At 41.6% G+C, this 26054-nt stretch overlaps 1 protein-coding gene across 8 annotated transcripts in view; it reads right to left on the bottom strand.

The window, feature by feature from the left end:
* MAP3K3 (mitogen-activated protein kinase kinase kinase 3) overlaps window positions 1–26054 on the bottom strand; it is an 80641-nt gene that overhangs the window by 33833 nt on the left and 20754 nt on the right. For 4 of the 8 annotated variants that reach the window (XM_054688906.1, XM_054688905.1, XM_037494749.2 and 1 more), the window contains exons 2-6: window positions 25800–25921; window positions 24239–24328; window positions 13290–13330; window positions 7202–7301; window positions 2311–2424 (exon numbers count right to left, since the gene is read on the bottom strand). In XM_054688906.1, the coding sequence (XP_054544881.1) occupies window positions 2311–2424; window positions 7202–7301; window positions 13290–13330; window positions 24239–24328; window positions 25800–25921 (467 nt within the window). The remainder of the gene's footprint in view (window positions 1–2310; window positions 2425–7201; window positions 7302–13289; window positions 13331–24238; window positions 24329–25799; window positions 25922–26054) is intronic. The other 4 variants (XM_054688907.1, XM_054688908.1, XM_037494750.2 and 1 more) reach the window with 1 other exon arrangement.

The following is a 26054-nucleotide window of genomic DNA, read 5'->3' as shown; positions in this document are numbered from 1 at the left end:
TTTTTTAGGATTTATTTATTTATTCATTCATTTATTTATACAAGCACTGGGTACAGTCAGAAGCGTGGGAGGGTGAGAGAATTCACCAGAGCCAAAGCAGGGAGCAGAGCAGGCAGAAGGACCTAAGTATACTGCTGAGGGGAGCAGTGGGCGGCAGGAGAGGTCTGCGCGCCATGTGGGACCCTCCTCCGGTGGCCGGGGAGCAGCCGGGGATCGAACCGGCACTGCAGAGGCTGTGGGCAGCTTCGCAACCCAGCGCTGAACCGCTGCACCACCGGGGAGGCACCACCGGGGAGGCCCCACCGTGTTTTCTTAAGAGGATAGGAGGGGAAGGGGATTTAAAAACAATTAGCCATAGTTTCTCCTCTCAAAGTGCTATAATCTTTTGGGGAAAAACTTACAAATATTCAATGACTATGGCATAATTACTAAGCAACTTAACACAGATGAGCAAATTATATCCAATAACTAAGTGAACAGAGAATAATGAAAACGGTATGAATCAAAAATGCTGACCAATCCTAGCAGGTAAATTAAGCTGGATCTTTCTAAAAAGAGTTGACAGTTACGTTCTGTCAAAGAGGAAGAAGGAACTGTGCAGTGCAGAGTATGCTGAAAATGTGGAAAGATGAGACCAGGAAGTTGAAAGCAAAGGCAGCTGGCAATAAACTCCAGATTCAAAGCTAAATTTGAATCTTATGTGATAGGGAATAAGGATTAAAAGGAGCAGGTGAGTAACTTAAACAGAGAAATTAAAAAATAGATACAGGGCCTCCCTCGTGACACAAGGGGTTGAGTCTCAGCACTATGAAGCAATCTGCAGCCACTGCAGCACGAGTTTGATCCCGGCCAGGGTGCTGAGCCACAGGGCACAGCAGATCTCTGTCTCACCTGCTACTGCCCTTAGCAGTGTATTTCAGTGGTTCCGCCTGTTCTGCTCCCCACTCTGTATCTGGTGAATCCTCTCTCCCTCCTGCACCTCTGGCCTACACCTCAGCTCTTTTATGCATAAATAAATAAATCTTTAATAGTAAATACACTTCAGAATATTTCCCAAAATATGCCCAGAAAAAGACACATCTGGGATAGAGAAGACCAATCCTCATACATAGACATTTCTCAAATATTAAAAAATGTCTCCCTTATTCCGAGGCTTCCTAACTGCATTTTCTTGTGCTTCCCCCTAATCAATCAGCCCCCAACTCAAAAATATCTTTAGAAAATAAATGGTCAGGGCCTCCCTGTAGCACAGACGGTTGAGCACAGTGCTGTGAAGCTGTCTGCAGCCTCTGCAGCGTGGGTTCAATCCTGGCCAGCCGGGGAGCTACCCACATGGCGCAGCAGACCTCTCCTGTCTCGCCCGTTGCTCCCCTCAGCAGTGTATTTCAGTCAGTCTGCCTGTTCTGCTCCCCACTCTGTCTCTGGCAAATCCTCCCACCCTCCTGCACATCCGGCTTGTACCCCAGCTCTTATATAAATTAATCTTTCAAAAAAGAAAAGAAAAGAAAAGAAAAATGGTCAGCATGAACACCATTCCATTTAAACTCTAGTATAGCATGTTCACAGCTCTCATGAAGCAATGTCAACTGTCCAGTCAGCTGTCCTCAAGTATAGGGAAAGATTGCTAAGGAACCTTCAGGAACACGCATTTGAAGAACACTGGCAAGGGAGTCAGTGATTAAAAGAGGGACCCAGATTACAAGCATTCTTATGAAATGTAGCCCCCAGAGACCTTGCAGGAGGGGAAACTACCTAGGATAACTCAATTCTCAGAGCCCATGTAAATTGCCTGCCATTTGGACAGGCAGCAGCCAGTAACTTACAAGAGGCCCTCCAGTCTATGGCCTTTTTCCTATTGAACAGAAGGAAGTCTGTCCTACACGTGTCCTCCAAAGAAAGGCACAGTTGCCGAGGAGTTATGGGAGCCATATCTTCAAGGCACGATAGTCTCAAATCGCTTATAGTCTTTGCTCATCAGCATCCCCACACTAACCAAATGTCTTTTGTTGGGGTCCAAATCCAGTCAAAAGAACAAAAGTATAGAAGAATTTTCTCTGCTATCATAAAATGTTTTCTTTCCTTCCATACCACAAGCCAAGTAACCTTTAGTTGCAACTTTAACACTGACAATGTGGTTTCTCAGTTAAATCAAATGGACAAAGTTCTCTGGCCACCAACAAAGTGGGCTGGGCTGCACTTTCGTTCGTTCTTGCAGGGGCTGGGGAATGCAAGATCCTGTCAAGGAAGCAACATGAGTTAAAGGATACAGAGCTTTGTCTTCAGCTGCCAGGCATGACAAGGGTAACTTACATGGTTTCTGTCTTGGGATAGCAGCAATATCCTAAGGCTTTTCATGCTTGAGCTTCTATCCAAAATGTCAATTGCTTTATCAAGATCATCTTGGTTTTTCAGCAGGATGGAGAGCTGTGACACAAGATAAAGGAAAAAAAAAAAAATCATCTGAAGTAAAAATCTACCTTGATGCTTTATTTTGCAAAAATAAACAATAGTTAAGAGATTTAATTGAACTAAAGAGATATTTTCTTTTTCTATAAGTGTACAATTCAATAATTGTATGTAATTTTAGTAAAATTAGAGCTGTGAATAAATCCATTTCCATAATTCAATTTAAAAACAATTCCATTGGGGCCTCCCTGATGGTGCAGGGATTAAAGTCTCAGTGCTATCTATCAAGCTATTGCCACTGCAGCATGAATCTGATCCCTGGCCAGGGAGCTACCACTGTGGCATGAGTTCGATCCCCAGCCAGCCAGGGAGCTGACGCACATGGCGCAGCAGACCTCTCCTGTCTCACCTGCTGCTCCCCTCAGCAGTACATTTCAATAGATCCACCTGTTCTGCTCCCCACTCTGTCTCTGGTGAATCCTCTCACCCCTCCTCTGCACCTCTGGCCTATACCCCAGTTCTTGTATGTGTATATAAATAAAAATAAAATCTTTAAAAAAAATTCCATCACTCCAAAATGATCTTTTTGTAACCAGTGATAGTCATTCCCCTTTCCACCTCTAGTCCCAGATAACCACTAATCTACTTTCTGCTTCTACAGATTTCTTTTCTAGACACTTTATATAAATAGAGTTACACAATTCATACATATTCCATTTAATTCATACATAATCTTTTTACATTTAGCTTTTGCTAAGTTTAACTTTTTAAGTTCATCTATGGTGTAGCACATCAATACTTTGTTTCAGGATATTTTCTGAGGAAAGTTCCCTAAGGGGCCTCCCTGGTGGCTCAGGGGTTAAAGTCTCAGCGCTATCAAGCTATCATCAGTCACTGCAGCAACAGTTAGATCCCCAGCCAGGTTGCTGACACACATGGCGCAGCAGACCTCTCCTGTCTCACCCGCTGCTCCCCTCAGCAGTGTATTTCAGTAGATCTGCCTGTTCTGTTCCCCACTCTGTCTCTGGTGAATCCTCTCAACCCCCGAACCTCTGGCCACACCCCAGGTCTTCTATGCAAAAATTAAAAAAAAAAAAAGCTATAAATCTGCAAACATATAATGGTATCCAGAATATACAAAATACCCTTACAATTCAACAAGAAGAAGGCAAAGAATTGATTTTAAAAATGGACAAAGGATTTGAATAGGCATTTGAATAGGCAGGAAGATATACAAATGGTCAACAAGGACATGAAGTGATATTCAACATTATTAGTCATTAGGGAAATACATATCAAAACCACAATGAGATACCATTTCACACCTACATGAGAATCACTGTAAGTTAAAAAACAAACAAACAAAACCCAGCACCTCCAGAAAATAACAAGTTTTGGTGAGATATGAAGAAATCAACCTTTACACACTGTTAGTAGAAAAGCCAGGAAGTTCCTCAAAAAGTTACACAGAGTTGGGCCTCCCTGGTGGCACAAGGGGTTAAGATGCAACTTATGAAGCTAACCGCAGCCACTGCAGGCACGAGTTCAATCCCCCACCAGGGAGGAACCCACATGGCGCAGTAGGCCTCTCCTGACTCGCCTGCTGCTCCCCTCAGCAGTGTATTTCAATCTGCCTGTTATGTTCCCCACTGTCTCTGGTGAATCCTTTCACCCACGCCCCCTCACACCTCTGGCCTGTACCCCAGCTCTTGTATGCATAAAAATAAACATCTTTAAAAAAAAAAGTTACACAGAGTTATAAGACACAATTCAACCCTAGGTACATACTCTAGAATACTGAAAATATACACTATTATAAAAGTTGTACATAAATGTTCAAAACAGCTTTATATAGTCAAAAAGTAAAATTAACTCGTGTCCATCAACAGATGAATGGATACACGACATGCGGTATAGCCATAAAAATACAGTATTGACACATGCTACACATGCTACAAGGGTCACATGGATGACCCTTGAAAACAGTATGCTTAGTGAAAGAAGCCATACACACACAAAAATCACATATTGTATGATCCCATTTATTATGAAATGTTCAGATTAGGCAAATCCAGAGAGAGAGCATGTAGATAAACAGTTACAATGAGGGCCTCCCTGGTGGCACAAGGGGTTAAGCACAGCACTATGAAGCAATCTACAGCCTCTGCAGCATGAGTTTGATCTGTGGCTAGCCAGGAAGCAACCCACATGGTGCAGCAGGCCTCTCCTGACTCGTCCGCTGCTCCCCTCAGCAGTGTGTTTCAGTCAGTCTGCCTGTTCTGCTCCACACTCTGTCTCTGGTGAATCCTCTCACCCCCTGCACCTCTGGCCTGTACCCCAGCTCTTGTATGCATAAATAAATAAAATCTTTTAAAAAAAAAACAAGCAGTTACAATGAGCACTTGGTTCTTGAAGAACCATGTTGGTGCCCAGCTTTCTTGCCTTGCTCCCTAAATCAGTTCCCTCAAGATACACACTCTTGGGGAGGGATTGGGGTCAGAATGGGGGGGTTGCAATTGTATGGGGAATATAAAAATAAAATTTATTATTTAAAAAAAAATTAAATACCTCAGAATAAACCTAACAAAGGAGGTGAAGGACCTATAAAAAAAAAAAAGATACACACTCTTTACCAGGTACAAACACATTTCATTCAGACTACTGGGAAGCACCAACCTAAGCAGACTGTAGCCTCAACTACCATCCCTGAAGCTGGAAAGGCAGTCAAGTAACTGATATTTCTTCTTAGGTGGTGTTTAAAGAAAGAACAAATAAGGACTTGATGGGGCAAAGGGTAAGAGGAGAAGAGTTAAAGAAATAAGTAGAGTGGTGTTAACTTTAGAAACAAGTTAAAATCAGGAGTTAAACTGGTAAGAGAATTCAACATTTATGACTGTCAATTGACCTACCAGTTTTCCACACCTCCCCAGCTCCTGCTCTGCTTCTTATTAAGACTATGTTGAAAGTAAAAAGATAACCTAGAAAATGTAAAGGAGACCACAGAAGCCCTGGTGCTGACATCATACCTAATCCCACTGTGCAGTATTAGAGCTCCCCACACTGCATGAGCAGGGAAAAATGGAACTAACCATTTGATCTCCTATGAAGCAAAAAACAGAAATCCCAGTTACTTAAATTAAGAGACTCCACACCTCAATTTTTTTTTTTAAGATTTATTTATTTATACAAGAACTGGGGTATAGGCGAGAGGCACGGGAGGGTGAGAAAATTACCAGAGACAGAGCGGGGAGCAGAACAGGTGGACAGACCAAAAACACTGCTGAGGGGAACAGGGGGTGAGACAGGAGAGGTCTGCTGCGCCATGTGGGTATCTCCCTGGCCAGCTGGGAATTGAACCTGCGCTGCAGAGGCTGCAAACAGCTTCACAGGGCTGGGCTCAACCCACTGCACCACTGGGGAGGCCCCACCTCAATTGAGGCCCCACCACAACCTCAATTTTTTTTTCATGGTTTTTTTATTTAAATTTTATTTTTATATTCCCCATACAATTACAACCCCCTTATTTTGACCCCAATCTCTCCTTTCCCTGCCCCCCAACCCCCATAGAGTGTCTCTGGTTCATAGTTGTTTGTTGATTTTGATATTTTCTTTCTTATAGTTATTCATTTTCCTGGTCCCTTATTTAAGTTTTCTAGATTCCTGCTATGAGTGAGACCATCCGGTATTTTTCTTTTTCTTTCTGGCTTATTTCGCTGAGCATGATCCCTTCCAGCTCCATCCATGTTGCTGCAAATTGCATGTGTTTATCTTTTTTGAATGCTGAGTAATATTCCATGGTGTATATGTACCACATCTTCTTGATCCAGTCATCTATTTTTGGGCATTTGGGTTGTTTCCAAAGCTTAGCTATTGTAAATAGTGCTGCTATAAACATAGGGGTGCAGGTGCTCTCTGGAATTGATGTTTCTGTGTCCTTTGGGTAAATACCTAGGAGTGGAATTGCTGGATCATTGGAAGCTCTATGTTAGCAGGTCAAGAAATCTCCACACAGCTCTCCATAGTCCAACCTCAATTTTTTTTTTGTAAGTTCCACTTTTCTTTTTCTTTCATCTTATTTTCTTTTTTTAATATATTTTATTTTATATAATTCTTACATCATTTTTCATTTTTGCACAATGTATGCATTTTCATTTTGGTTATATTCCCCATACAATTCCCACCCCCTTTATTTTGACCCTAATCCCTTCTCTCCTCCCCAGCCCCTCCCCCCACCCGCCGCCCTCCCCTCCCCCCAGTGTGTCTCTGGTTTATAGTTGCTTGTTGATTTTGATTTTTTCTTTATTATAATTAGTCTTTTTCCTGGTCCCTTTTTTAGGTTTTCTAAACACCTCAGTTTTTTAAAAAGAGAAATTTTATAGGGCCTCCCCTGGTGGTGCAGTGGTTGAGCGCGCATCCCTGGCCACCGGCGAGGGTCCCACATGGCACGCGGACCTCTCCTGCCGTGCCCGCTGCTCCCCTCAGCAGTGTATTTCGTCTGTCTGCCTGTTCTGTTCCCCGCTCTGGCTCTGGTGGGTTCTCTCACCCTCCCACACTTCTGACTGTGCCCAGTACTTATATGAATAAATAAATAAATCTTTTTAAAAAAAAAAAAAAGAGAGAAAAATTTTACAGATGTATGTTACCGCAATTGAAAAAAAAACAAAAACATGAAATGGGGGTTCCAGAAAATGAAAACTTGCTGATTATGTTAAAAAAACAAACTAGGAAATGCTCAGTTAAATGGAGAGAAAAAAAGTAGGCAGCTATCCCCTGTATTGTCAATAGACTTTCTTACCTCATTGTTCATGTAATGTAGGTCAAGAGGCTGCCCAAATACTGCTGTCACCTTGTGCTCCACATCTTCATACCTCACAGGCCGGCTGAATGCTATAATTCTGAAAAGGAACAGGAAGTAAAGTTGTTTATTTTAAATGAAAGATGTAGAAAGCTATGGTTTCTGAAATCATTTTTTTCTTTTTCAATGTAAGATTCCCTTTTCGAAATCAATAAAATAGGCAAATTCCTAGCCAGGCTCACAAAGGAAAAGAGGGAGAAAGCACAAATACACAGGATCATAAATGAAAGAGGAGAAATCACAACGGACACAGCAGAAATCAAAAGAATAATCAGTAACTACTATGAACAGTTATATGGAAACAAGTTCAACAATCTAGAGGAGATGGACAAATTCCTACAACTCTACAATCACCAAAGCTAGATAAAGAAGAAACAGAACACCTAAACAGACCAATTACAGGCAGCGAAATTGAAATGATAATCAAAAACCTCCCCAAAAACAAAAGCCCAGGACCTGATGGATTTACAAATGAATTCCACCAAACATTCAGAGACGAATTAGTGCCTATCCTTTACAAACTCTTCCAAAAAATTGAGAAGGAAGGGACAATACCAAACACGTTCTATGAAGCCAACATTACACTAATACCAAAACCGAACAAGGACAACACAAAAAAGGAAAACTACAGGCCAATCTCCCTAATGAACACTGATGCAAAAATCCTCAATAAAATTTTAGCTATCAGAATCCAACAATGTATCCATAAGATAATTCACCACAACTAAGTAGGATTCATGCCAGGGACACAAGGATGGTTCAACATCTGAAAATCAATCAACGTTATCCAACACATCAACAAAAAGAAATATAAAAACCATATGATAATATCAATAGATGCTGAGAAAGCTTTTGACAAAGTGCAACACCCATTCATGATAAAAGCCCTTGAAATTCTTGGGATACAAGGAACATACCTCAACATCATAAAGGCCATATATGACAAGCCAACAGCCAGTATCATTCTCAATGGCGAAAAGCTGAAAGCATTTCCATTAAGATCTGGAACAAGACAAGGATGTCCACTCTCACCACTGCTTTTCAATATAATGCTGGAAGTCCTAGCCAGAGCAATAAGACAAGAGAAAGACATACAAGGAATCCAAATAGGAAAAGAAGTCAAACTATCACTATTTGCAGATGATATGATAATATACATAGAGAACCCCAAAAACTACAGAGAAAAACTAATTCAACTCATCAATCAGATCAGTAAAGTGGCAGGATACAATATCAACATGCAAAAGTCAGTAGCCTTCCTATACACAAACAATAAATCTGAAGAAGAAATCAAAAAAACCATCCCTTTTATTATCGAAACAAAAAAATCAAATACTTGGGAATAAATCTAACAAAAGAGGTAAAGGACCTATACAAAGAAAACTATAATAGAAAAGAAATAGAAGAAGACACAAAGAAATGGAAAGACATCCCCTGCTCGTGGATTGGAAGAATAAACATTATTAAAATGGCCATCCTACCAAAAGCAATATGCAGATTCAATGCTATTCCAATCAAAATTTCAATGTCATTCTTCAAAGAAATAGAACAATTATTGATGAAATTCATATGGAATCACCAAAAACCCCGAATAGCCAAAGCTCTCCTGACAAAAAAGAAGGGAATGGAGGCATCACACTCCCAGACTTCAAACTATACTACAAAGCCATAATCATCAAAACTGCATGGTATTGGAACAAGAACAAACATACAGACCAATGGAATCGAATAGAAAATCCAGAAATAAACCCACAGATTTATGATCAACTAATCTTTGACAAAGGAGCAAAGAATATGCATTGGAGCAAAGAAAGTTTGTTCAATAAATGGTGCTGGGAAAACTGGGTCGCTACATGCAAAAGAATGAAGCTTGACCACTACCTCACACCATACACAAAAATCAACTCAAAATGGATTAAAGAACTAGACATAAGACCTGAAACCATAAAATACGTAGAAGGAAATACAGACAAAACACTACGTGATACTCACATCAAAGACATCTTTACAGACACATCACTCAAAGCAGTGATAGTGAAGGCAAAGATAAACAGCTGGGACTACATCAAATTAAAGAGCTTCTGCACAGCAAAAGAGACAATAACCTAAACAAAGAGAAACCCCACCAACTGGGAGAACATTTTTGCACACAATACGAATGATAAAGGACTGATCACAAAAATCTGCAAAGAGCTGATGAGACTCAACAAAAACAAAGAAAATAATCCTGTCAAAAAACGGGCAGAAAAGCTAAAAAGAAACCTCTCTGAAGAGGAAATGCAAATGGCCAACAGGCATATGAAAAAATGTTCAACATCACTTGTAATCAGGGAAATGCAAATCAAAACTACCATGAGATACCATCTCACACCAGTGAGAATGGCACACATTAAAAAAACTAGCAATAACAAATGTTGGCGAGGATGTGGAGAAAAAGGAACTCTCCTGCACTGTTGGTGGGAGTGCAAACTGGTCCAACCACTATGGAGAGCTGTGTGGAGATTTCTGGACCTACTAAACATAGAGCTTCCATAGGATCCAGCAATTCCACTCCTAGGTATTTACCCAAAGGACACAGAAACATCAGTTCCAAAGAGCACCTGCACCCCTATGTTTATAGCAGCACTGTTTACAATAGCTAAGCTTTGGAAACAACCCAAATGCCCAAAAATAGATGACTGGATCAAGAAGATGTGGTACATATACACCATGGAATATTACTCAGCATTCAACAAATATAAACACATGCAATTTGCAGCAACATGGATGGAGCTGGAAGGGATCATGCTCAGCGAAATAAGCCAGAAAGAAAAAGAAAAATACAGGATGGTCTCACTCATAGCAGGAATCTAGAAAACTTAAATAAGGGACCAGGAAAATGAATAACTATAAGAAAGTGAAAATCAAAATCAACAAAAAACTATGAACCAGAGACACTCTATGGGGGTTGGGGGGCAGGGAAAGGAAGGATTGGGGTCAAAATAAGGGAGTTTTAATTGTATGGGGAATATAAAAATAAAATTTATTTAAAAAAAAAAAGATTCCCTTTTCGCTTTCATACAATTTGCCTTTCTCTCTGTTGTTTCTTGTTCTCCTCTTTTCTACCTTCATCTTTTCACCCTTTTTCTGAGCATCTCTGAGATTTGCCAACAGTACCCACAAGCATTGCTCAATCCCAACCAGGCTTTTACTACTTCAGTTTGGATCTTTCTGTCAATGACAGTATCACAGCAGGCCCCCTGGATTTAAAAATTTTGTTCCAAATATTCCCACTAGGAAGAAAATCTGGAGATTGGAGCAGCAGTCCTGAAAACATGGTCTTCTCTCCTAAATAACTCAACTCCAGAACTTGAGAGATCTATTCCATTGCTCAGTTTTGAGATGCCACAGGAGTCTCAATACTGATTATCCTCAGAGCTAAGATTTCTACCAGAGTAACAGGAATTACTTTAGCTAGTATATACCTCATCGGTTTTCTTAACCAATGACACATGTGGCGATGTAAGTTTTGTTGATATTAATGCTTTTCCAGACTCATTAGGTCAACTCAAAGAATGGTTCTATAAATAAAGCATAAAATGATTTGTCATAAAGTACCCCACAAAATTTAAAAATCAGGATAGTAAAACAATATTGGCAAAATGATGACAATGTTGCAGCTGGTGGCAGATTCATGGGGATTCAATATGATATTCTCTCTACTTTTGTGTTTGAATTTCTAACAATAAAAAGTCTGAGTTATAGGTTGAACTATAAGACACTACTGATAGTCAACAACTTTTGCACAAAAGTGGTAACTTCCTGTGGATTAAAACAAAAATAAGAAAAGAGATAAACAAAACAGAAGAGAGCATCCCACAGAAACTCATATATATTCTATAGATATATAAATGAATATACAGGATTAATAAATATTGGAGCAGGGAAATTCTTTCAAGTATGACACAAAATACAAAAGACAGAGGAAGAAGACAGACTTGACAACAAAAATTTAAGCTTCTGATGGGAAAATAAACCATTTATAAAGTTTAAAATATATATATTAACTTGGGGAAAATACCTGCGAAAATCAGTAAGAAAGAGAAAACAACACAACAGAAAAACAAAGGATATGAGGAGACAATTAACAGGAAAGTTATGACTGGCTAAGAAATGCACGAAAACTCCTTAATGTAATGGGGAAATGCAGATCAGAACCACCTTCATCCCTTCACAGACCTAGGCTGGACAACATGTGAGCAGTGAGTGCAGCAGTAGCAACATGTGGCTTCGCAACCTCTGTAGTTGCTGCCTTTCTCCAAGCTCAGAGGCAGGTGCATATAGTTCTTTCACATTTTCCCAGCCCTCCAAAGTAGTCCAAAAGCCTGATCAAGATCAGAAACCAGGACTGAAAGACTTGGCAAGATCCAAGAAGCTGCCATCACACTGAATAACAAGCATTTGGAGCCCAGTGCATCAAAGGGTCTAATACCCACAACAACCATCCCATCAGTGTCCAGAAACGAAGATTTTCAAAGGGACGGAGATTCTAATCTACAGTCCTCCTGATCTGCCCTTCTGGAGTTAAGAGAGAAGAAGGACAGAGTCTGGATCCACTCTTTCAAAGCAGAGGAAAAGTCAAGCTTACCAGAGAGGACACCTGGGATAGATGAGTTGGAAAAATCACTATTTCTTTCCTCTTTTCTGTAAATTTTATTTCTACAAGGGCCTACAGCACTTACATAGACACTGTCCATATTCCCCATAAAAAAGTAAAGAAAGCCTACAATAACATTTGCTACAAAATCCTAAGACATGAAATACACGAAACCAGAGCTGTCTGGCACAGAGCAGCTTGAACTTGGCTTCCCTACACCAACCTCATAAAGTCCTCAATTCTGCACATAGTACACAAACAGTGAAATGCCATGAATCCTGAAAACAGCTCCATAAAAAAAGAACGCACAGTTTTCAAAACCTTGATACCAGTTTTCTGCTGCTCCAGGTTTCAAAAGGCCATTCCTGCCTGACCACCTTAAATATTTGTGGTTTCCATCTGGCAGCTCCTCTGAAACTAAACACATACACTTTCTCAGTGTAAGTCCACTCACTGTAACTGCACACCGCTTTGGGAACAGGAATTCAGGAGAGCGTAACTGCATAATTAGGCTCCAACACAATTGAGCTTTTGATTTCCTATCTACTTCTGAAAATTGTCTGCTGCTCTGAGTTTGGCCATCCCTCCAAAACCCAGTGAGGTCAGAAGTGTGAAAAGCAGCAACAATGAAGTGACAATTTAAGTTCCTTGCTACTGGCAGGACAGAGGACAAGCAGCTAGGGACACAGCTCAGAAGCCCTTCCTCTCCCCGTGCCCAGAAGTGCCCTAGAATACACACGGCGGCGGCAGGTCCAGCTCTGCAGACCACACTTTGTACAATGTTTGCGCCAGGCAGCCTCTAACAACCTTGCAGGCTTATGAATGTATTTCAAGCGGAGGCAGCACCACAGATCTCCTCTGGAGTGAGGTTCAAAGTGGAGTGGAGGATGCCGGCTGAAGAGAACTACCAGTCCTAAAAATCCTTGAAAGGAATGAATGTCGTGTAGCGGGACTCACACAGTAAAAGGACCTTATCCTCATAGGTATGTTCTCTGCCTCTCAAATGCACAAGCAAAGGAAAAGGAAGGTGTGGGGGAGGGGGCAGACATCAAAAAGCGAGCCTGGGAAATAGACAATGAAAGGCACGCTAAGCACATATGTGCCACACACATACAGTCCCAAGTATCCCATGACCAGAGTTCTGTATGCTTTTTTCAAGGTTTTTCCCTACATAACTCGAGAAATTAAGTGGAGTTGTATTTTTCTCCACTGAGAAAAAACTTCTGCCTTGACTTCCTAGAAATAAAACCACTCAAAGTTCCCCCTCTATGCCCAATCAAGCCCATTTCCCAGTCTTTGACCCCACGGGGATCACCCTAGGGAAACTGGCTTGATGCTTTCTGAGAACTGCAGCACACATGTAAACATAACCACTGACGAGAACTGACTTACCGTCTCTCCCCGTTGTGCTCAAACTTGATTCTGACGTCACTCTGCCAAAGGAAAGAGAACACAGGTGAGAGGGTCCTCTGGCATGTGGTACTCCTGCCATCCCCGGTAACACATCGGGTAAGCTTCAGGCAGTCCTTCAACAACATTAGACAAACGTCCCTAAATGGCACCTGTTCCAGCTTCTCTGGTCCCACAGACATTCCCTGTCCATGAGTTGTGGCCTTCCAGTTCCAGCCTCAGAGGCAACAAAGCTCTGGAGACAAAATCCTGAGGTGACTGTCCCAGCTCAGTTGCCCCAACATGTCTCTTCTAAGTCCATATACTCTCTATTTCCAAAACTGGTTTTGGAGTTTCTCCCACCATATTCCCACTGCACACCTTTCTTCTCGGCTGATGTGACTGAACAGAAAAGATTTTGAAATCTTGGAAGTAACACTTCCTAGTTACATGACCATAGGGGAGTTACTTATCCTCTGTGAGTCTTAGTTTTTCCATCTGTAGAGTGGGGCTAAGCATACCTAATTTTACAGAGCTGCTATGAAACATTCAATAAATGATTGCTGTTGCTACTATAGATTTTCATGATCCACTCAAGACTACTCCCAGTGGGAAAAAAGTGAGACTCAGGACAAATTACCTTATAGCCACCCCAGTTTCATCCTAATGACCACTGTGGGTGACCGATAAGTTCCAGAAGGATGGAACTCATGTCTGTCTTGTTTCTGCACTCCCCAGTGACAAGCAAAGGGAATGGTTAACAATATTTGTTAAATGGATAAAATAATTGAAGAATAGAGTTGAGTTAAAAAGAAATAAGGAGGGGGTCTCCCCTGGTGGCACAGCGGTTGAGCACTGGGCTGCGAAGCTGCCCGCAGCCTCTGTAGCACCGGTTTGATCCCCTGCCGCTGGCGAGGGTCCCGCATGGCACGCAGACCTCTCCTGCCGCCCGCTGCTCCCCTCAGCAGTGTATTTCATTGGCCTGCCTGTTCTGTTCCCCGCTCTGGCTCTGGTGAATTCTCTCACCCTCCTGAGCTTCTGACTGTACCCAGTGCTGGAAGGAGGGAGGGAGAGGGAGAGAGAAAGGGAGGGGGGGGGAGAGAGAGAGAGAGAGAGAGAGAGAGAGAGAGAGAGAGAGGGAGGGAGGGAGGGAGGGAGGAAAAAAGAAATGAGGAGGGCCTCCCTGGTGGCGCAAGGGGTTAAGGATCGCACTATGAAACAATCTGCAGCCTTTGCAGCACCAGTTCGATCCCAGAGAGAAACCCCCATGGCAAAGCATTCCTCTCTGGTCTCGCCCCACTGCTCCCCTCAGCAGTGTATTTCAGTTCGTCTGCCTGTTTTGCGCCCTGCTTTGTCTCTGGTGAATCCTCTCACCCCCGCTGCATCTCTGGCCTGTAACCCAGCTCTTGTATGCATAAATAAATCTTAAAAAAAAAAAAAAAAAAGAAAGAAATGAAGAAACAGAAGTGTTAAAATGTTAAAGAACAAATCAAGGATGAAGAGATATTATAAAGTATAAACAACTTCCGTCAAAAGGAGAATTTAAAATGACAGTAAGAGGGTAAAGATACTATGGAAGAACAAGTATAGAAGAAATAGAAAGGTTAAGATTGTCAGGAAACCAACAAATAATAGAGGTGGAAGAGAGAAAGAATGCACACTCAGTGAATGAAAATTATAGTGAGGAAAACAAAGTCATGCACTGTGTCTTGGAAGAAAGAAGAGGATTTCCAGAGTATCAGAAGACAAAGAATACAGAGCAGAGAAGATGACAGAAAAGGTAGCGTTTAAAAGGTATTGTGTAGGGCCTCCCCGGTGGCGCAGCGGTTAAGTGCTGGGTTTTGAAACTGCCTGCAGCCTACGCAGCGCCAGTTCGATCCCCGGCTGCTACCCGGCCACCGGAGGAGGGTCCCACATGGCCCGCAGACCTCTCCTGCAGCCCGCTGCTCCCCTCAGCAGTGTACTTCGGTCCTTCTGCCTGCTCTGCTCCCAGCTCTGGCTCTGATAAATTCTCTCACCCTCCCGTGCTTCTGACTGTACCGTGTTTGTATGAATGAATAAATAAATAAATAAATCTTAAAAAAAAAAAAAAAAAAAAAAAGAGTCAGAAAAAAAAAAAAAAAAAAAAATAAAAGGTATTGTGTATTTTTTTTTAAAGATTTATTTATTTATTTATTTATTTATTATTTATTTATTTTATTTTATTCTGGGTACAGTCAGAAGCACAGGAGGGTGAGAGAATTCACCAGAGCCAGAGCGGAGAGCAGAACAGGCAGACTGACGAAGTACACTGCTGAGGGGAGCAGCGGGCGGCAGGGGAGGTCTACGCGCCATGTGGGACCCTCGCCGGTGGCCGGGGATCGAACCGGCGCTGCAGAGACCGCGGGCAGCTTTGCAGCCTAGCGTTCAACTGCTGCGCCACCAGGGGAGGCCCGGTATTGTGTATTAAGGACTTCTTTTTCCCAAAAGATTTGGGTTTAGAATTCTCATATAGTCAAGTGAACTACCTACACTCTAAAGAACTTTTGTTTACCTAGATGATATCTATTATTATTTGCCATATAGAGATTTAAACTGAGAAAATTTTAATTTATTTTTCTCATTTTAAAATAATTTAAAAATATTACATGTTAACATAAATACATTTTTATAAGAAATTTTTTTAAGTTTAGAAAAAGGATGCAAATCTCTTTAATGCACAGCTTAATAGGAGACAGCTGGATTCTCATACCAGCTTCTGCTTTTAATGTGTTGTGATAACGCATATCATGTAGCCTCTGGAAAAATCCACTGTACATTCTTAAAAGAATGAGGGTGAAAAGGACAAGTAATATCTTATTGGTATTATAAAAATAGTTTTGACCTAGGGCCCCCAGAAAGGATCTTCGGAACCTGTAGGGACCCTAGACCCCACCTTAAAAATCACTGTATTAAAGTAAGAATACCAATCTTTAACCCATTATTTTAAAGGAAACTGGGGCTCAAAGAGTTTAGTGTCCCCAAAAAGTTCACTCACTAAAGAGTGGAGAGAAGGTCCCAGGAAGAAAAGACCTGTGATGTGAAAACTCTTTAAAGTACAGTCCCATAGCCTCATCTCACCCTTTAAATCAATAGCTAATATGTATTAAATATTTACGAGGTGCTAATAAGGCTTGTTGTAAACATGCTACATATATCAAGCCAATCTTCATCACAGATATAATTCCTATCTCACAGAAGAAACTGAGTTACAGTGAGATTAAATAAATTTCCTCAGGCCACTACACTTATAAAAGCTGGGATCTGAAGCCTGGACGGCCAGCTCTTAACTATCACGCTATGCTACAGCTTAAGGGTCACACGGGCAAAGAAGGTTTATTTTACTCACAGATGTGGGGGCTGCAATGTGATCACTGAAAGAAGTAAACTACAAAAGGATCTTTCATGATCTTACTTTTTGGAACTCATGGAGGAGATGGAAAGCTCAATATCTGGGGTAATAATGGAGCCAGAACTAAGAGACTAGGGGACAAATCATGCAGCAAGCCATGGGGCCTGGGGAACCAGAAGGGGAGCCTTTGATTGAAGGTTGTGAGTGGATAGGGATGGTGAAGAAGCCAGAACAGGAAGGCAGTGTGCCTCATCTGATCTGTATTTTCGTATGGAGTGTGTGTAAGTAGACATGTGGGACAAGGCCTCAGAGGAAGCTATCAAGTAGATTCAGGTTTATTGAGTGACAGCAGTTTTTTCACTGTCTACTTTTTCTACTGCCCTAAAATGCTAAGTAGTTACTATGGCACAGGCCTTCCAAAGCATGGTGCCCTAAACATGCTGACATGCCAATGCCAATTCCTAAACTCCCTAGTTGCACAGCTGGCTTTGGAGTAGCCCAAGTGTTCACCCCAGTTTGCAGTCCTGTCTGTCCCGGCAGGTGGGAGGCCACATTCTTTGACCTCCTCCTGCTCACATCGCAGCACAACTTAGTGTAGCCCTCATTTTTCCTTTTTTCATTAATAGTTTCAAATTCATAGAAAAATGGAGCAGATAGAGTGGAGTGCCTGTATACCCTTCTCCTTTCCCACAGCAGTTTCCCCGTTAGTAACATCACACAGGTAATTTTGTTTTTGTAAAAATAATTAACCAATCTTGATATATTAACTAAAGTTAACAGTTTATTCATAGTTCCTTAGTTTTTTAATTAATGCTGCTGTTGATTTTTATCTAATCTGTTATAGTAATAAAAAAATATAACAATAGCTCTCACTCTTAAACTGGGACATTGTATTTATAAAGACCTTTTGTGGGACTGAAGGAACTAAACTTGTTTCACAATGGGCCAAAATCTGAGCACTATTAGATGTGAATTTAGTCAGAAAAGGAATTGAAACTTTCGCCTTAAACCACAAATCACTCCGACTTGACACTAACCAAGCCTGTAATTAGTAAGGCATGTAAGCAAAGATGCCCGGCACACTGAACCCTCCCCTGATGTGGTGACATCCTTTCTAGAGCAGGATGCAGGGTCATGACGGGCTTCCATGTACAAGATGGTGTGTCCAAATCTGGAAGTTCCTAAATCTGAGTTCCCCTGTCAGGCTGACGAGTCTACGCTATGGGTAACGGAAGTTCATATTAAGATAATTTAATTCAGTTCCATTCTAACCATCCTCCTGGCCCCTCTGCGGCATCTCACCCTGGAGGCCAAGTTGATTTCCTGAGGTGCTCTCCTCCCCTGTGTTCTTGGGCTCTGTCCCAGCCAAGAGAACCTGCCACCACTCAACCACTTCTGCTTCTTTACATGTTCCTTTTCTTCATGTCTTCTCCCAACCCTCCCCGGACATGTCTGCACTCTGGCATCTGGATTTCTCCCCCTTCCTCACGTCTCCTCAGTAGGAATAAAAAATCAGCCAACCCCCAAAATAAAAGACTTTCAAATCTATATGTCCAGCTCCAACTTCTCAATCAAAATGTCATCTGTTTGCCATGTATTTGAGGCAGATATTAGTTGTTAAAAAGGTAGTGTTAGAGTCAAATTGTCTAGTTTCAAATGCTGGCTCTCCAACTGCCTAGCTACGTGACCTTGACCTTGTTATTTAACCTCTCCATGACTCAGTTTCTGCATCTGTAAAGTGAGAATAGTGATAGTATCTATCTCATGGAGTTATCAAAAGAACTAAATTAAACAACTGTTAAACTAAATGATATGAAAATGGGACTTGACAGATAAGTGCACAGTAAATGATAATATAGGTCCATTAGCCTTTAGCTAACCCCTTTGGGGCCAAAGTTTCCAGATGCACTTTTGGATTTAGAAAGGCAATATGGTACATGTTCTATATGCTACATCATGATGCCACCCCCAAGTGCAGGGTGTGTGGAGGGGCACCCTATGGTCAAAGCAGAGGACTCAGGCATTCATATGCTCCTCTGCATTGCTTGGTCTCTCCTGAGTTAGTCTAGGGGCTTTGTGACTAGTTCTGACCAAGAGCTGGGAAGAGAATTAAGTTCTCTATCTATACTTGTCTGTGGCAGCCACAATTTCCAGGTCAGTGGAGCCACCTTCAGATAAGGTCCCTAAAGTGACTATGGGGAACACTATCTTCCTCTTCCCTATACTGGACATCATGTGTTAAGTCACTCAGATTTGGAGTTTATCTGTTTATACAATTAAGCTATTTTTTAATAGTAAAAGTATGAATATTTACAATAAGGAATAAAAAAAAAGACTATAAATAGTCCTGCGTCAAGTAAGGCCAAATGATTTTGCTGAAACACAAAAACGACAAAAGCCTTTCATTTTGCAATATTCTTTGGATTTCAGAATTGCAGATAAGAGACATGAACCCACAAAAATATCTCTCTCACACACACTTATATGCACAATCTTTTTCAATGTAATCTTCGAGTCAATGTAGCCAACACATATTCTTAATCAACTACCCTCCTAAAATTGTATCCCTTCTCAGTGTTGCTATTTCTAAAGTTGGTACCACTCTCTCTAGGCTATGCAAGTTCAAACCGCTGGGTTCTGATTGGCTCTTTCTTTCCTTTCCCCTCCTCACAGCCAGGCAAGTTCCAATTCTCCCTTCAAATGCCTTCAGCCTAAGACTCTGCTTCCTGTTCTCCCATCAGTACTTACTCTGAACCCCTATCTCTTCACTCCTGGAGTCCTAGAGCAGTTTCTGTGCTTCTTAGCTCACCCTTCCCCCCATACAGTCTATATTCCTCTACAGTTTCATCCACTGTAACCACCACTTTCACCATGCTCCTTCCTTCTTCAGAAGGTAATCAGTGATACCCATGACCTATGGAATAAAGTCTAAGTTCGCAGCTATCGATCACTTTGCCTAACCATCTCACACTGTTCTCACCGGGAACCCTCCTCTCCAGCCAGCTCCATTGACACTCTATTCCCTGAAATATGCTTTTTCACTACTTCCCCTAGGCTTTTGAAGATTCACTTTCTTGGCCTAGAATGCTACCCTGTCTTCTTCTTCTTCTTCCCCACCCCCCTTTTTTTTTATAAATATTTACTTATTTATGTATACAAGAACTGGGGTATAGGCCAGAGGTATGGGAGTGTGAGTAAGAGGATTCACCAGAGACATAGTGGAGCACAGAACAGGCACATTGCCTGAAACACACTGCTGAGGGGAGCAGTGGGCGAGACAGGAAGTCTGCTATGCTATGTGGGTCAGCTCCCTGGCCGGGAATCGAACTCATGCTGCAGTGGCTGAGAATAGCTTCATAGTGCTGCGACTTAACCCCTTGCGCCACCAGGGAAGCCTGTTCACCCATCTAACCTTTTATACATCCTCCACAGCGTAGTTCAAGAGCCACATCCCCCCGAAATGACTCCATAACTCTTTTAACCCAAGTTCCCCTTTCACTTTCCTGGCCTCCTACAGCACTACTCCGTAACATATATTTAGGCATAGCTGCATCCCACCTTAGTTTCTGTTTTTCATGCATTTCTCACTGAATGATTCCTAGGGCACAGGGATATAATGTATTTCTTTCACATGTCTTAGAAGCTTAGACTTGTAAAGGAGCGGTACCACAGTTGCTGAGAAAAAAGCTGCAGTATAAAAATTCAGGTCTGGCAGGTTTAAGACCCAGCCCACCATAGCCAATCTACTAAAAACAATAGCGGGAGCCATGCCCAGGAGAGGGGACAGTACAGGCCTCCAGGTCTGAGGCTCTGGATTTGGGAATTTAGTAGGGACAATGGGAGTAACCAATGATTACACCTTATTTAAACAGAAACGACCTTCTCAAAGTCTAGACTCAACAAGTGATGAATATATAACCCAAGAGGGGGCCAAAGAATTAAAAAAAAAAAAGTATATATTAAACAAAGTTTTATCTCTGGTATCCTCTGATTCTATAGTTTTCCTTCTCCCCATATTTGTTATATTCCTTTGATGGCTCCTACATCTTTGGCCCTAGAGTCCTTATTTTGCCAAAAATAGTAAATGAGAAAAGAAAATGTCAGTAAAAATAATTTTGTGTAACTTGGGAAATTCCTAAGAGATCAGTGAAAGAGATGGTGATAAACCAACCTTTTTACAAAATAGCATACCAGGCTCGTGGTTGTTTTATGTTTTCAAACCAGCCAGCCCATCTTATCAACAATCCTTGAATGAGAAAGGAAGTCCCGAAGAGGCAGGTCTATCACAGTACAAGCAAAAAGCAATTTACTCAAACACTGACCCTGCGGGAGGAATACCTCCCAGAATGCTCCTCTTCTAGGCCTAAGAGTCAAGAGCCCTGCCCTACTCAGGCCTCACGCTAAGAAAGCATTTTTTCCTCTCTGAAGCACCCACTAGTGAACATCTAGAGGGTCAGACCCAGACTCTGGTCTCTATTCAAGTCTCTACCTACCATTTTGATAAGATTCAAGGGAAAGAGAAATTTATGGAAATGAGGATACTATTTCTTTCTGTACTGGGATTTTTAGAAATCAGACTAGCTTCAAAATTTGGCAAGGGCCTCCCCAGTGGCGCAGCGGGTTGAGCGCTGTGCTGTGCAGCTGTCCACAGCCTCTGCAGCACCAGTGCGATTCCCAGCCGGCCAGGGAGCAACCCACATGGCGCGGCAGACCTCTCCTGTTGCGCCCGCTGCTCCCCTCGGCAGTGTATTTCGTCAGTCTGCCTGTTCTGCTCCCCACTCTGTCTCTGGTGAATCCTCTCACCCTCCCACACCTCTGACTATACCCCAGTTCTTGTATAAATAAATAAATCTTAAAAAAAAAAATTTTGGCAAAAGACCATCAGATTGACAGTAATGACAAGCCAAGGAAGGTACAACACCTTACCCCTTTCACTTTCATGACAGGATGCACAGTTCTAGTTAGAAGCTTTTTCTAGATTTCACATACACACAATGCCAGAACATACCAGAAGTGTCATAATCACTACTACCTTAAATTGGTACATTTTCTTGCAACAACTTTAAGAGTGTATGTTTGTATCTCTGTATTTCAGATGGCAAAACTGAGTCTTAGAAAAGTTGTTAGGCATATACATGGCAAAATTATTGTTACCAGGAGTCAAAAGATCTGGGTTTACTTGCTGGCTATATTCAATACTTTTGTGAAACATTTTGTAAACTTTAAAGTGTTACACACAGCTAATAGCATTGTTCATTGTTGTTGAAAGCTCTCTGTAAATAGTAAGATTCTCTATTAATGCATTATAAAAGTGTCAGTTGACTTCAAGGAAGTGATCTTTTTTCACTACACTAAGCTGTAAATCCCACAGAAAACTAGCAGCCTTCGATAAAACACTGTGTATTGATGATTGCTAAAGAGATATTGTACATCGGGTCTCACTAGTGGCACAGGGTTAAGCGCTGGGCTGTGAAGCTGCCTGCAGCCTCTGCAGCGCCATTCTGATCCAGGCCACCGGTGAGGGTCCTACATGGAGCACAGAGCTCTCTGCCGCACCCGCTGCTCCCCTGCCTGTTCTGTTCCCCGCTCTGGCTCTGGTGAATTCTCTCACCCTCCCGTGTTTCTGACTGTACCCAGTGCTTGTATAAATAAATAAATAAATCTTAAAAAAAAAAAAAAAAGAGAGATATTGTACATCATGGTCTACAAAACTATCCATTCTCCCCAGTCACGCGTAGGATGTGCCCTACATCTAAACCAGCTTCAATCAGGTTATAGGCTTCCAGGGACCTATATACAGGAGGGAGAATACAGAGAACACAGATCCTACTTCCTAGCTCACAAGAGAGCACCTCACTGCTCATGTACTTCCATTAGCATTCTGTTCTCAAATGCATTCTCTTTTTCAATTAGTCACCTAGTTTGTTTACTTAGGGAAGAGGATGTCGGAAGACCTGCCAAGCAGAATATTCAGTTTTCCAGTTTATCCAGGCCTCAGCCCCCAAACAATTCTATGAACCCATAGCTCCTCTGGCTTTCCTTGCTGTGTCAACCTTGAGGCGCATGATGCTGTGCCAATCTCAGCTCCATCGTGTGGCTAGCACTACCATTCTTACACTGAAGCTCTGGCAGCACCATTCCACCCCTGAATAAACAATCTTTCCTCCAGGCCAAAATACTTGATTACTTTGAACGAGTACTCTGCAATTTGCATCTTCAGCCCAACTGACATTTCTTAGGCCAATTTGGCATCTATTATCCATTTAAATTAGGTTTTGATGTTTTATTCCTCCCTCCTAAGCAAGGATATTCTGGTGGAAGAGATGGTAATAGAGAAAATGAATTAATCCTATCCTAAGCCCTCTTGAACAAAAACTAGAATCATAATAAATATAAATTTACTTTGTAAATTGTAAATTATTATATTAACAGATTATTAACATCTGCAGACCCGAGCTAGACTCTTGTCATTACAATGAGTTGTAAACAGCTCTCCCTGTCATGCAACCCCCACCCTCATCTTAACCCCAACCTTCCTGGAAATGCATTTACCAAGACTTTCTCCCTCTTTTTGCTTTTAGGATTTTGCTGATGAATATTTGCTGGCCTGCAGGAACATCTGTTAGACTTCCCAGGAGAGACCATTCTAAACCTTGACTTTTTTTTTTTTAAAGATTTATTTATTTATTTATTTATAGAAGTACTGGGTACAGTCAGAAGTGCGGGAGGGTGAGAGAATTCACCAGAGCCAGAGCAGGGAACAGAACAGGCAGACGGACGAAATACACTGCTGAGGGAAGCAGCGGGCGCGGAAGGAGAGGTGTGCGCACCATGCGGGACCCTCACCAGTTGGCAGTCAGGGATCAAACCGGCACTGCAGAGGTTGCGGGCAGCTTTGCAGCCCAACGCTCAACTGCTGCACCACCAGGGGAGGCCCTAAACCTTGACTATTTTAAGGGGAAAGCTATCTTGACATTTTCATTGCTCTTTTACCCAATATTAGCATAAAACTTTCAGCTTTACTTTCTAAACAGCCACACTAGTTCCACAGCTTCACATTCCCCCTAGATCTCCATACTCCTGAATCTTAGATAGGATTCCCTTATCACAATGTGTAGAAACTCATGGTCTGCGTAGACGAACAAATATACCAATGAATCATTAAACATCTCCAACCATGTACTTAATATCTTGCCCAACAAATCAATACCCCCTTAAGTAGAACATAATGATGTCTTTTACAATAACTGTAAACTACATGTGGCTATTTAAATTAAAATGAAATAAAATTTACAATACAGTTTCTCAGTAAGTAGCCACCTCTGGCTAGTGGCTACCACACTGAGCAGCACCAATAAAAGACCATTTCTATCATCACAGGTTTACTGAAAGGCTAAGAGAATCTATTTATGAATAATATTGCTATGAGAAACTAACTAGAAACACAGTACACAGGTAATGATCAGTGCTCCTTATAAATCCTCTAACATGACTAATCTAGGAAATGAACGTCACAGCCTTCCAGTACTAGCATCAGATTTAAAAGCACATTTTAGCTTTAACAGGTAATTTGGTTCCTTACCAAAAATTTCTTTTTCTCACTGGCCCTTGCACATGAGCTTGTTACTGTGGGGTTGTTCAGAAGGGCTGGGCTGCTGCTGTTGTGTTTTTTCTTTAAAAACAAAAAACTGAGGTTAATAATTTGTATCCTCCATGCAACAGAAAAAGTCTGATGATATGCAACTAAAGTGTGGGTCCAAAGAGATTACTCCCTCACCAGAAGTCAACCTTTTTCACAGTCTTCTACCTTTATCACTACTAACTTCACTGCACCAACACAGCAGCAGGGCTTTTCATGTAACAGCTTCAGGCTCTAAGCAGGATTCCTATGAGGTAAGCACCCCCCTACCCCCCAGAAATAATCCAAGATTATTCCACCCCTCCTACTTCCATCCTGGTCCCCTTGGGCCTTCTAACTCAAGAAAGTATCCCCCTTTCACCCATCAACTGGTATCTGTGCTCATAGTCCCGTCAGGAGAAAGATCAGCTGACTGGAACAGCATTAGAAGCACACTGTACATAGGAAGACAGGAAGGAAAGTGAGGTCATTAGGCCCATGTCTCGGGGAGGGGACTCACTTCTGGTAAAATGCTCCTTCCCAACACAACTTTGAATACAAATGAGTTTCATCAAGGGAGAACCCACACAATTAGAATTATATATATAAATAGTACAAGAATGGGCCCTATTCTGTTATTCTCCTACTTCTGTAAAGTAACCACAAAAATAAAAGTAGCTTTCTAAACTACTCCTTCTGTTATAACATGAAACAAAAGGACTCAGGATCCCCAGTTTTCCTAAAGGCAGGAAATACTTTGGGAAGCTATATCTAGCATAGCTCAGACAGAAAATATTCTAGGGCTTTAAACTTTCTCTAGGAACCAGGGTACTTCTGAAGAATTGGTAAATAAGGTGCAAATAAGGAGAAAGTAGGCTAGCTGATAAAGAGAATCGCAAGAGAATGTTATGAACAAATTTTCTTCAAACACAGTCATCCAATATGGCAGAGTCGCCTACTAGTAAGGAAAATTCCCCATCATTCGCTCTGTGCAGGTCACATTATCCAAGAAACAGGTATGTAATTGAAACTGGAGGTGAGATTCTTAACAGTGCACAAGTTTAAATGTTAACAAAAGTAGTAACCATTTTCCGTAGGAAATAAAGAAATAAAATAGGTACTCTCTATGACTAAGAGGAAGCAACAAATAATACATTCATTCATTCTTACCTTTAGAACATCATATGACATTTTAATAAATTTACCCTCCTAATTATATTTTACAAAATCTAATACTAAAATTAATTTTTCCTGAGTATATACTGTAAAGAACTAAAACCTTTTGAGTTAGGGATCACTAATCCGGATAAAATATGTGCAAGGTCAGATACACATGGCTTCAGGACTCCAGATTATGATCCACACCTGGCTAATATATATCACTTACACCATTTAACAGACTGCGAAATGAAGGGGCCAATAGCATTTACACCTCTTATTAGAAGATCCTAGTCTTCTCAAATATTTACCATTTGAAAACTCCCTCCCCAACAAATTTAGTTGAGTCAGCTAGGGCCACACATACCTGCCTATTTGGGTGACCAGTGTCTTTGTTCTTCATGGTCTCATATCCAGACACTCGGGGACGTCGGCTCATCTGGAGGGCCACCAGATCCTTCATGATCGAGTTCAATGCCTCCTGTTCGTCTGCAATGAAAGAGAGTATATGAGCTAAGATACTTTAATACAGACCAGCAAAACATGTTCACAAGTTATAGGAGTGGTGTTCAGGGAGTTCTGCCCAGGTTAACTGACATGTCCTGTAACTATAGTCACACTC

The sequence above is a fragment of the Talpa occidentalis genome, unplaced genomic scaffold (genome assembly GCF_014898055.3).
Source record: "Talpa occidentalis isolate TD23 unplaced genomic scaffold, MPIMG_talOcc4v2.1 talOcc4.7, whole genome shotgun sequence".
Taxonomy (NCBI): Eukaryota; Metazoa; Chordata; class Mammalia; order Eulipotyphla; family Talpidae; genus Talpa; species Talpa occidentalis.
The sequence above is the reverse complement of the archived record's forward strand: the minus strand, read 5'-3'. Positions and strand labels throughout refer to the sequence as shown.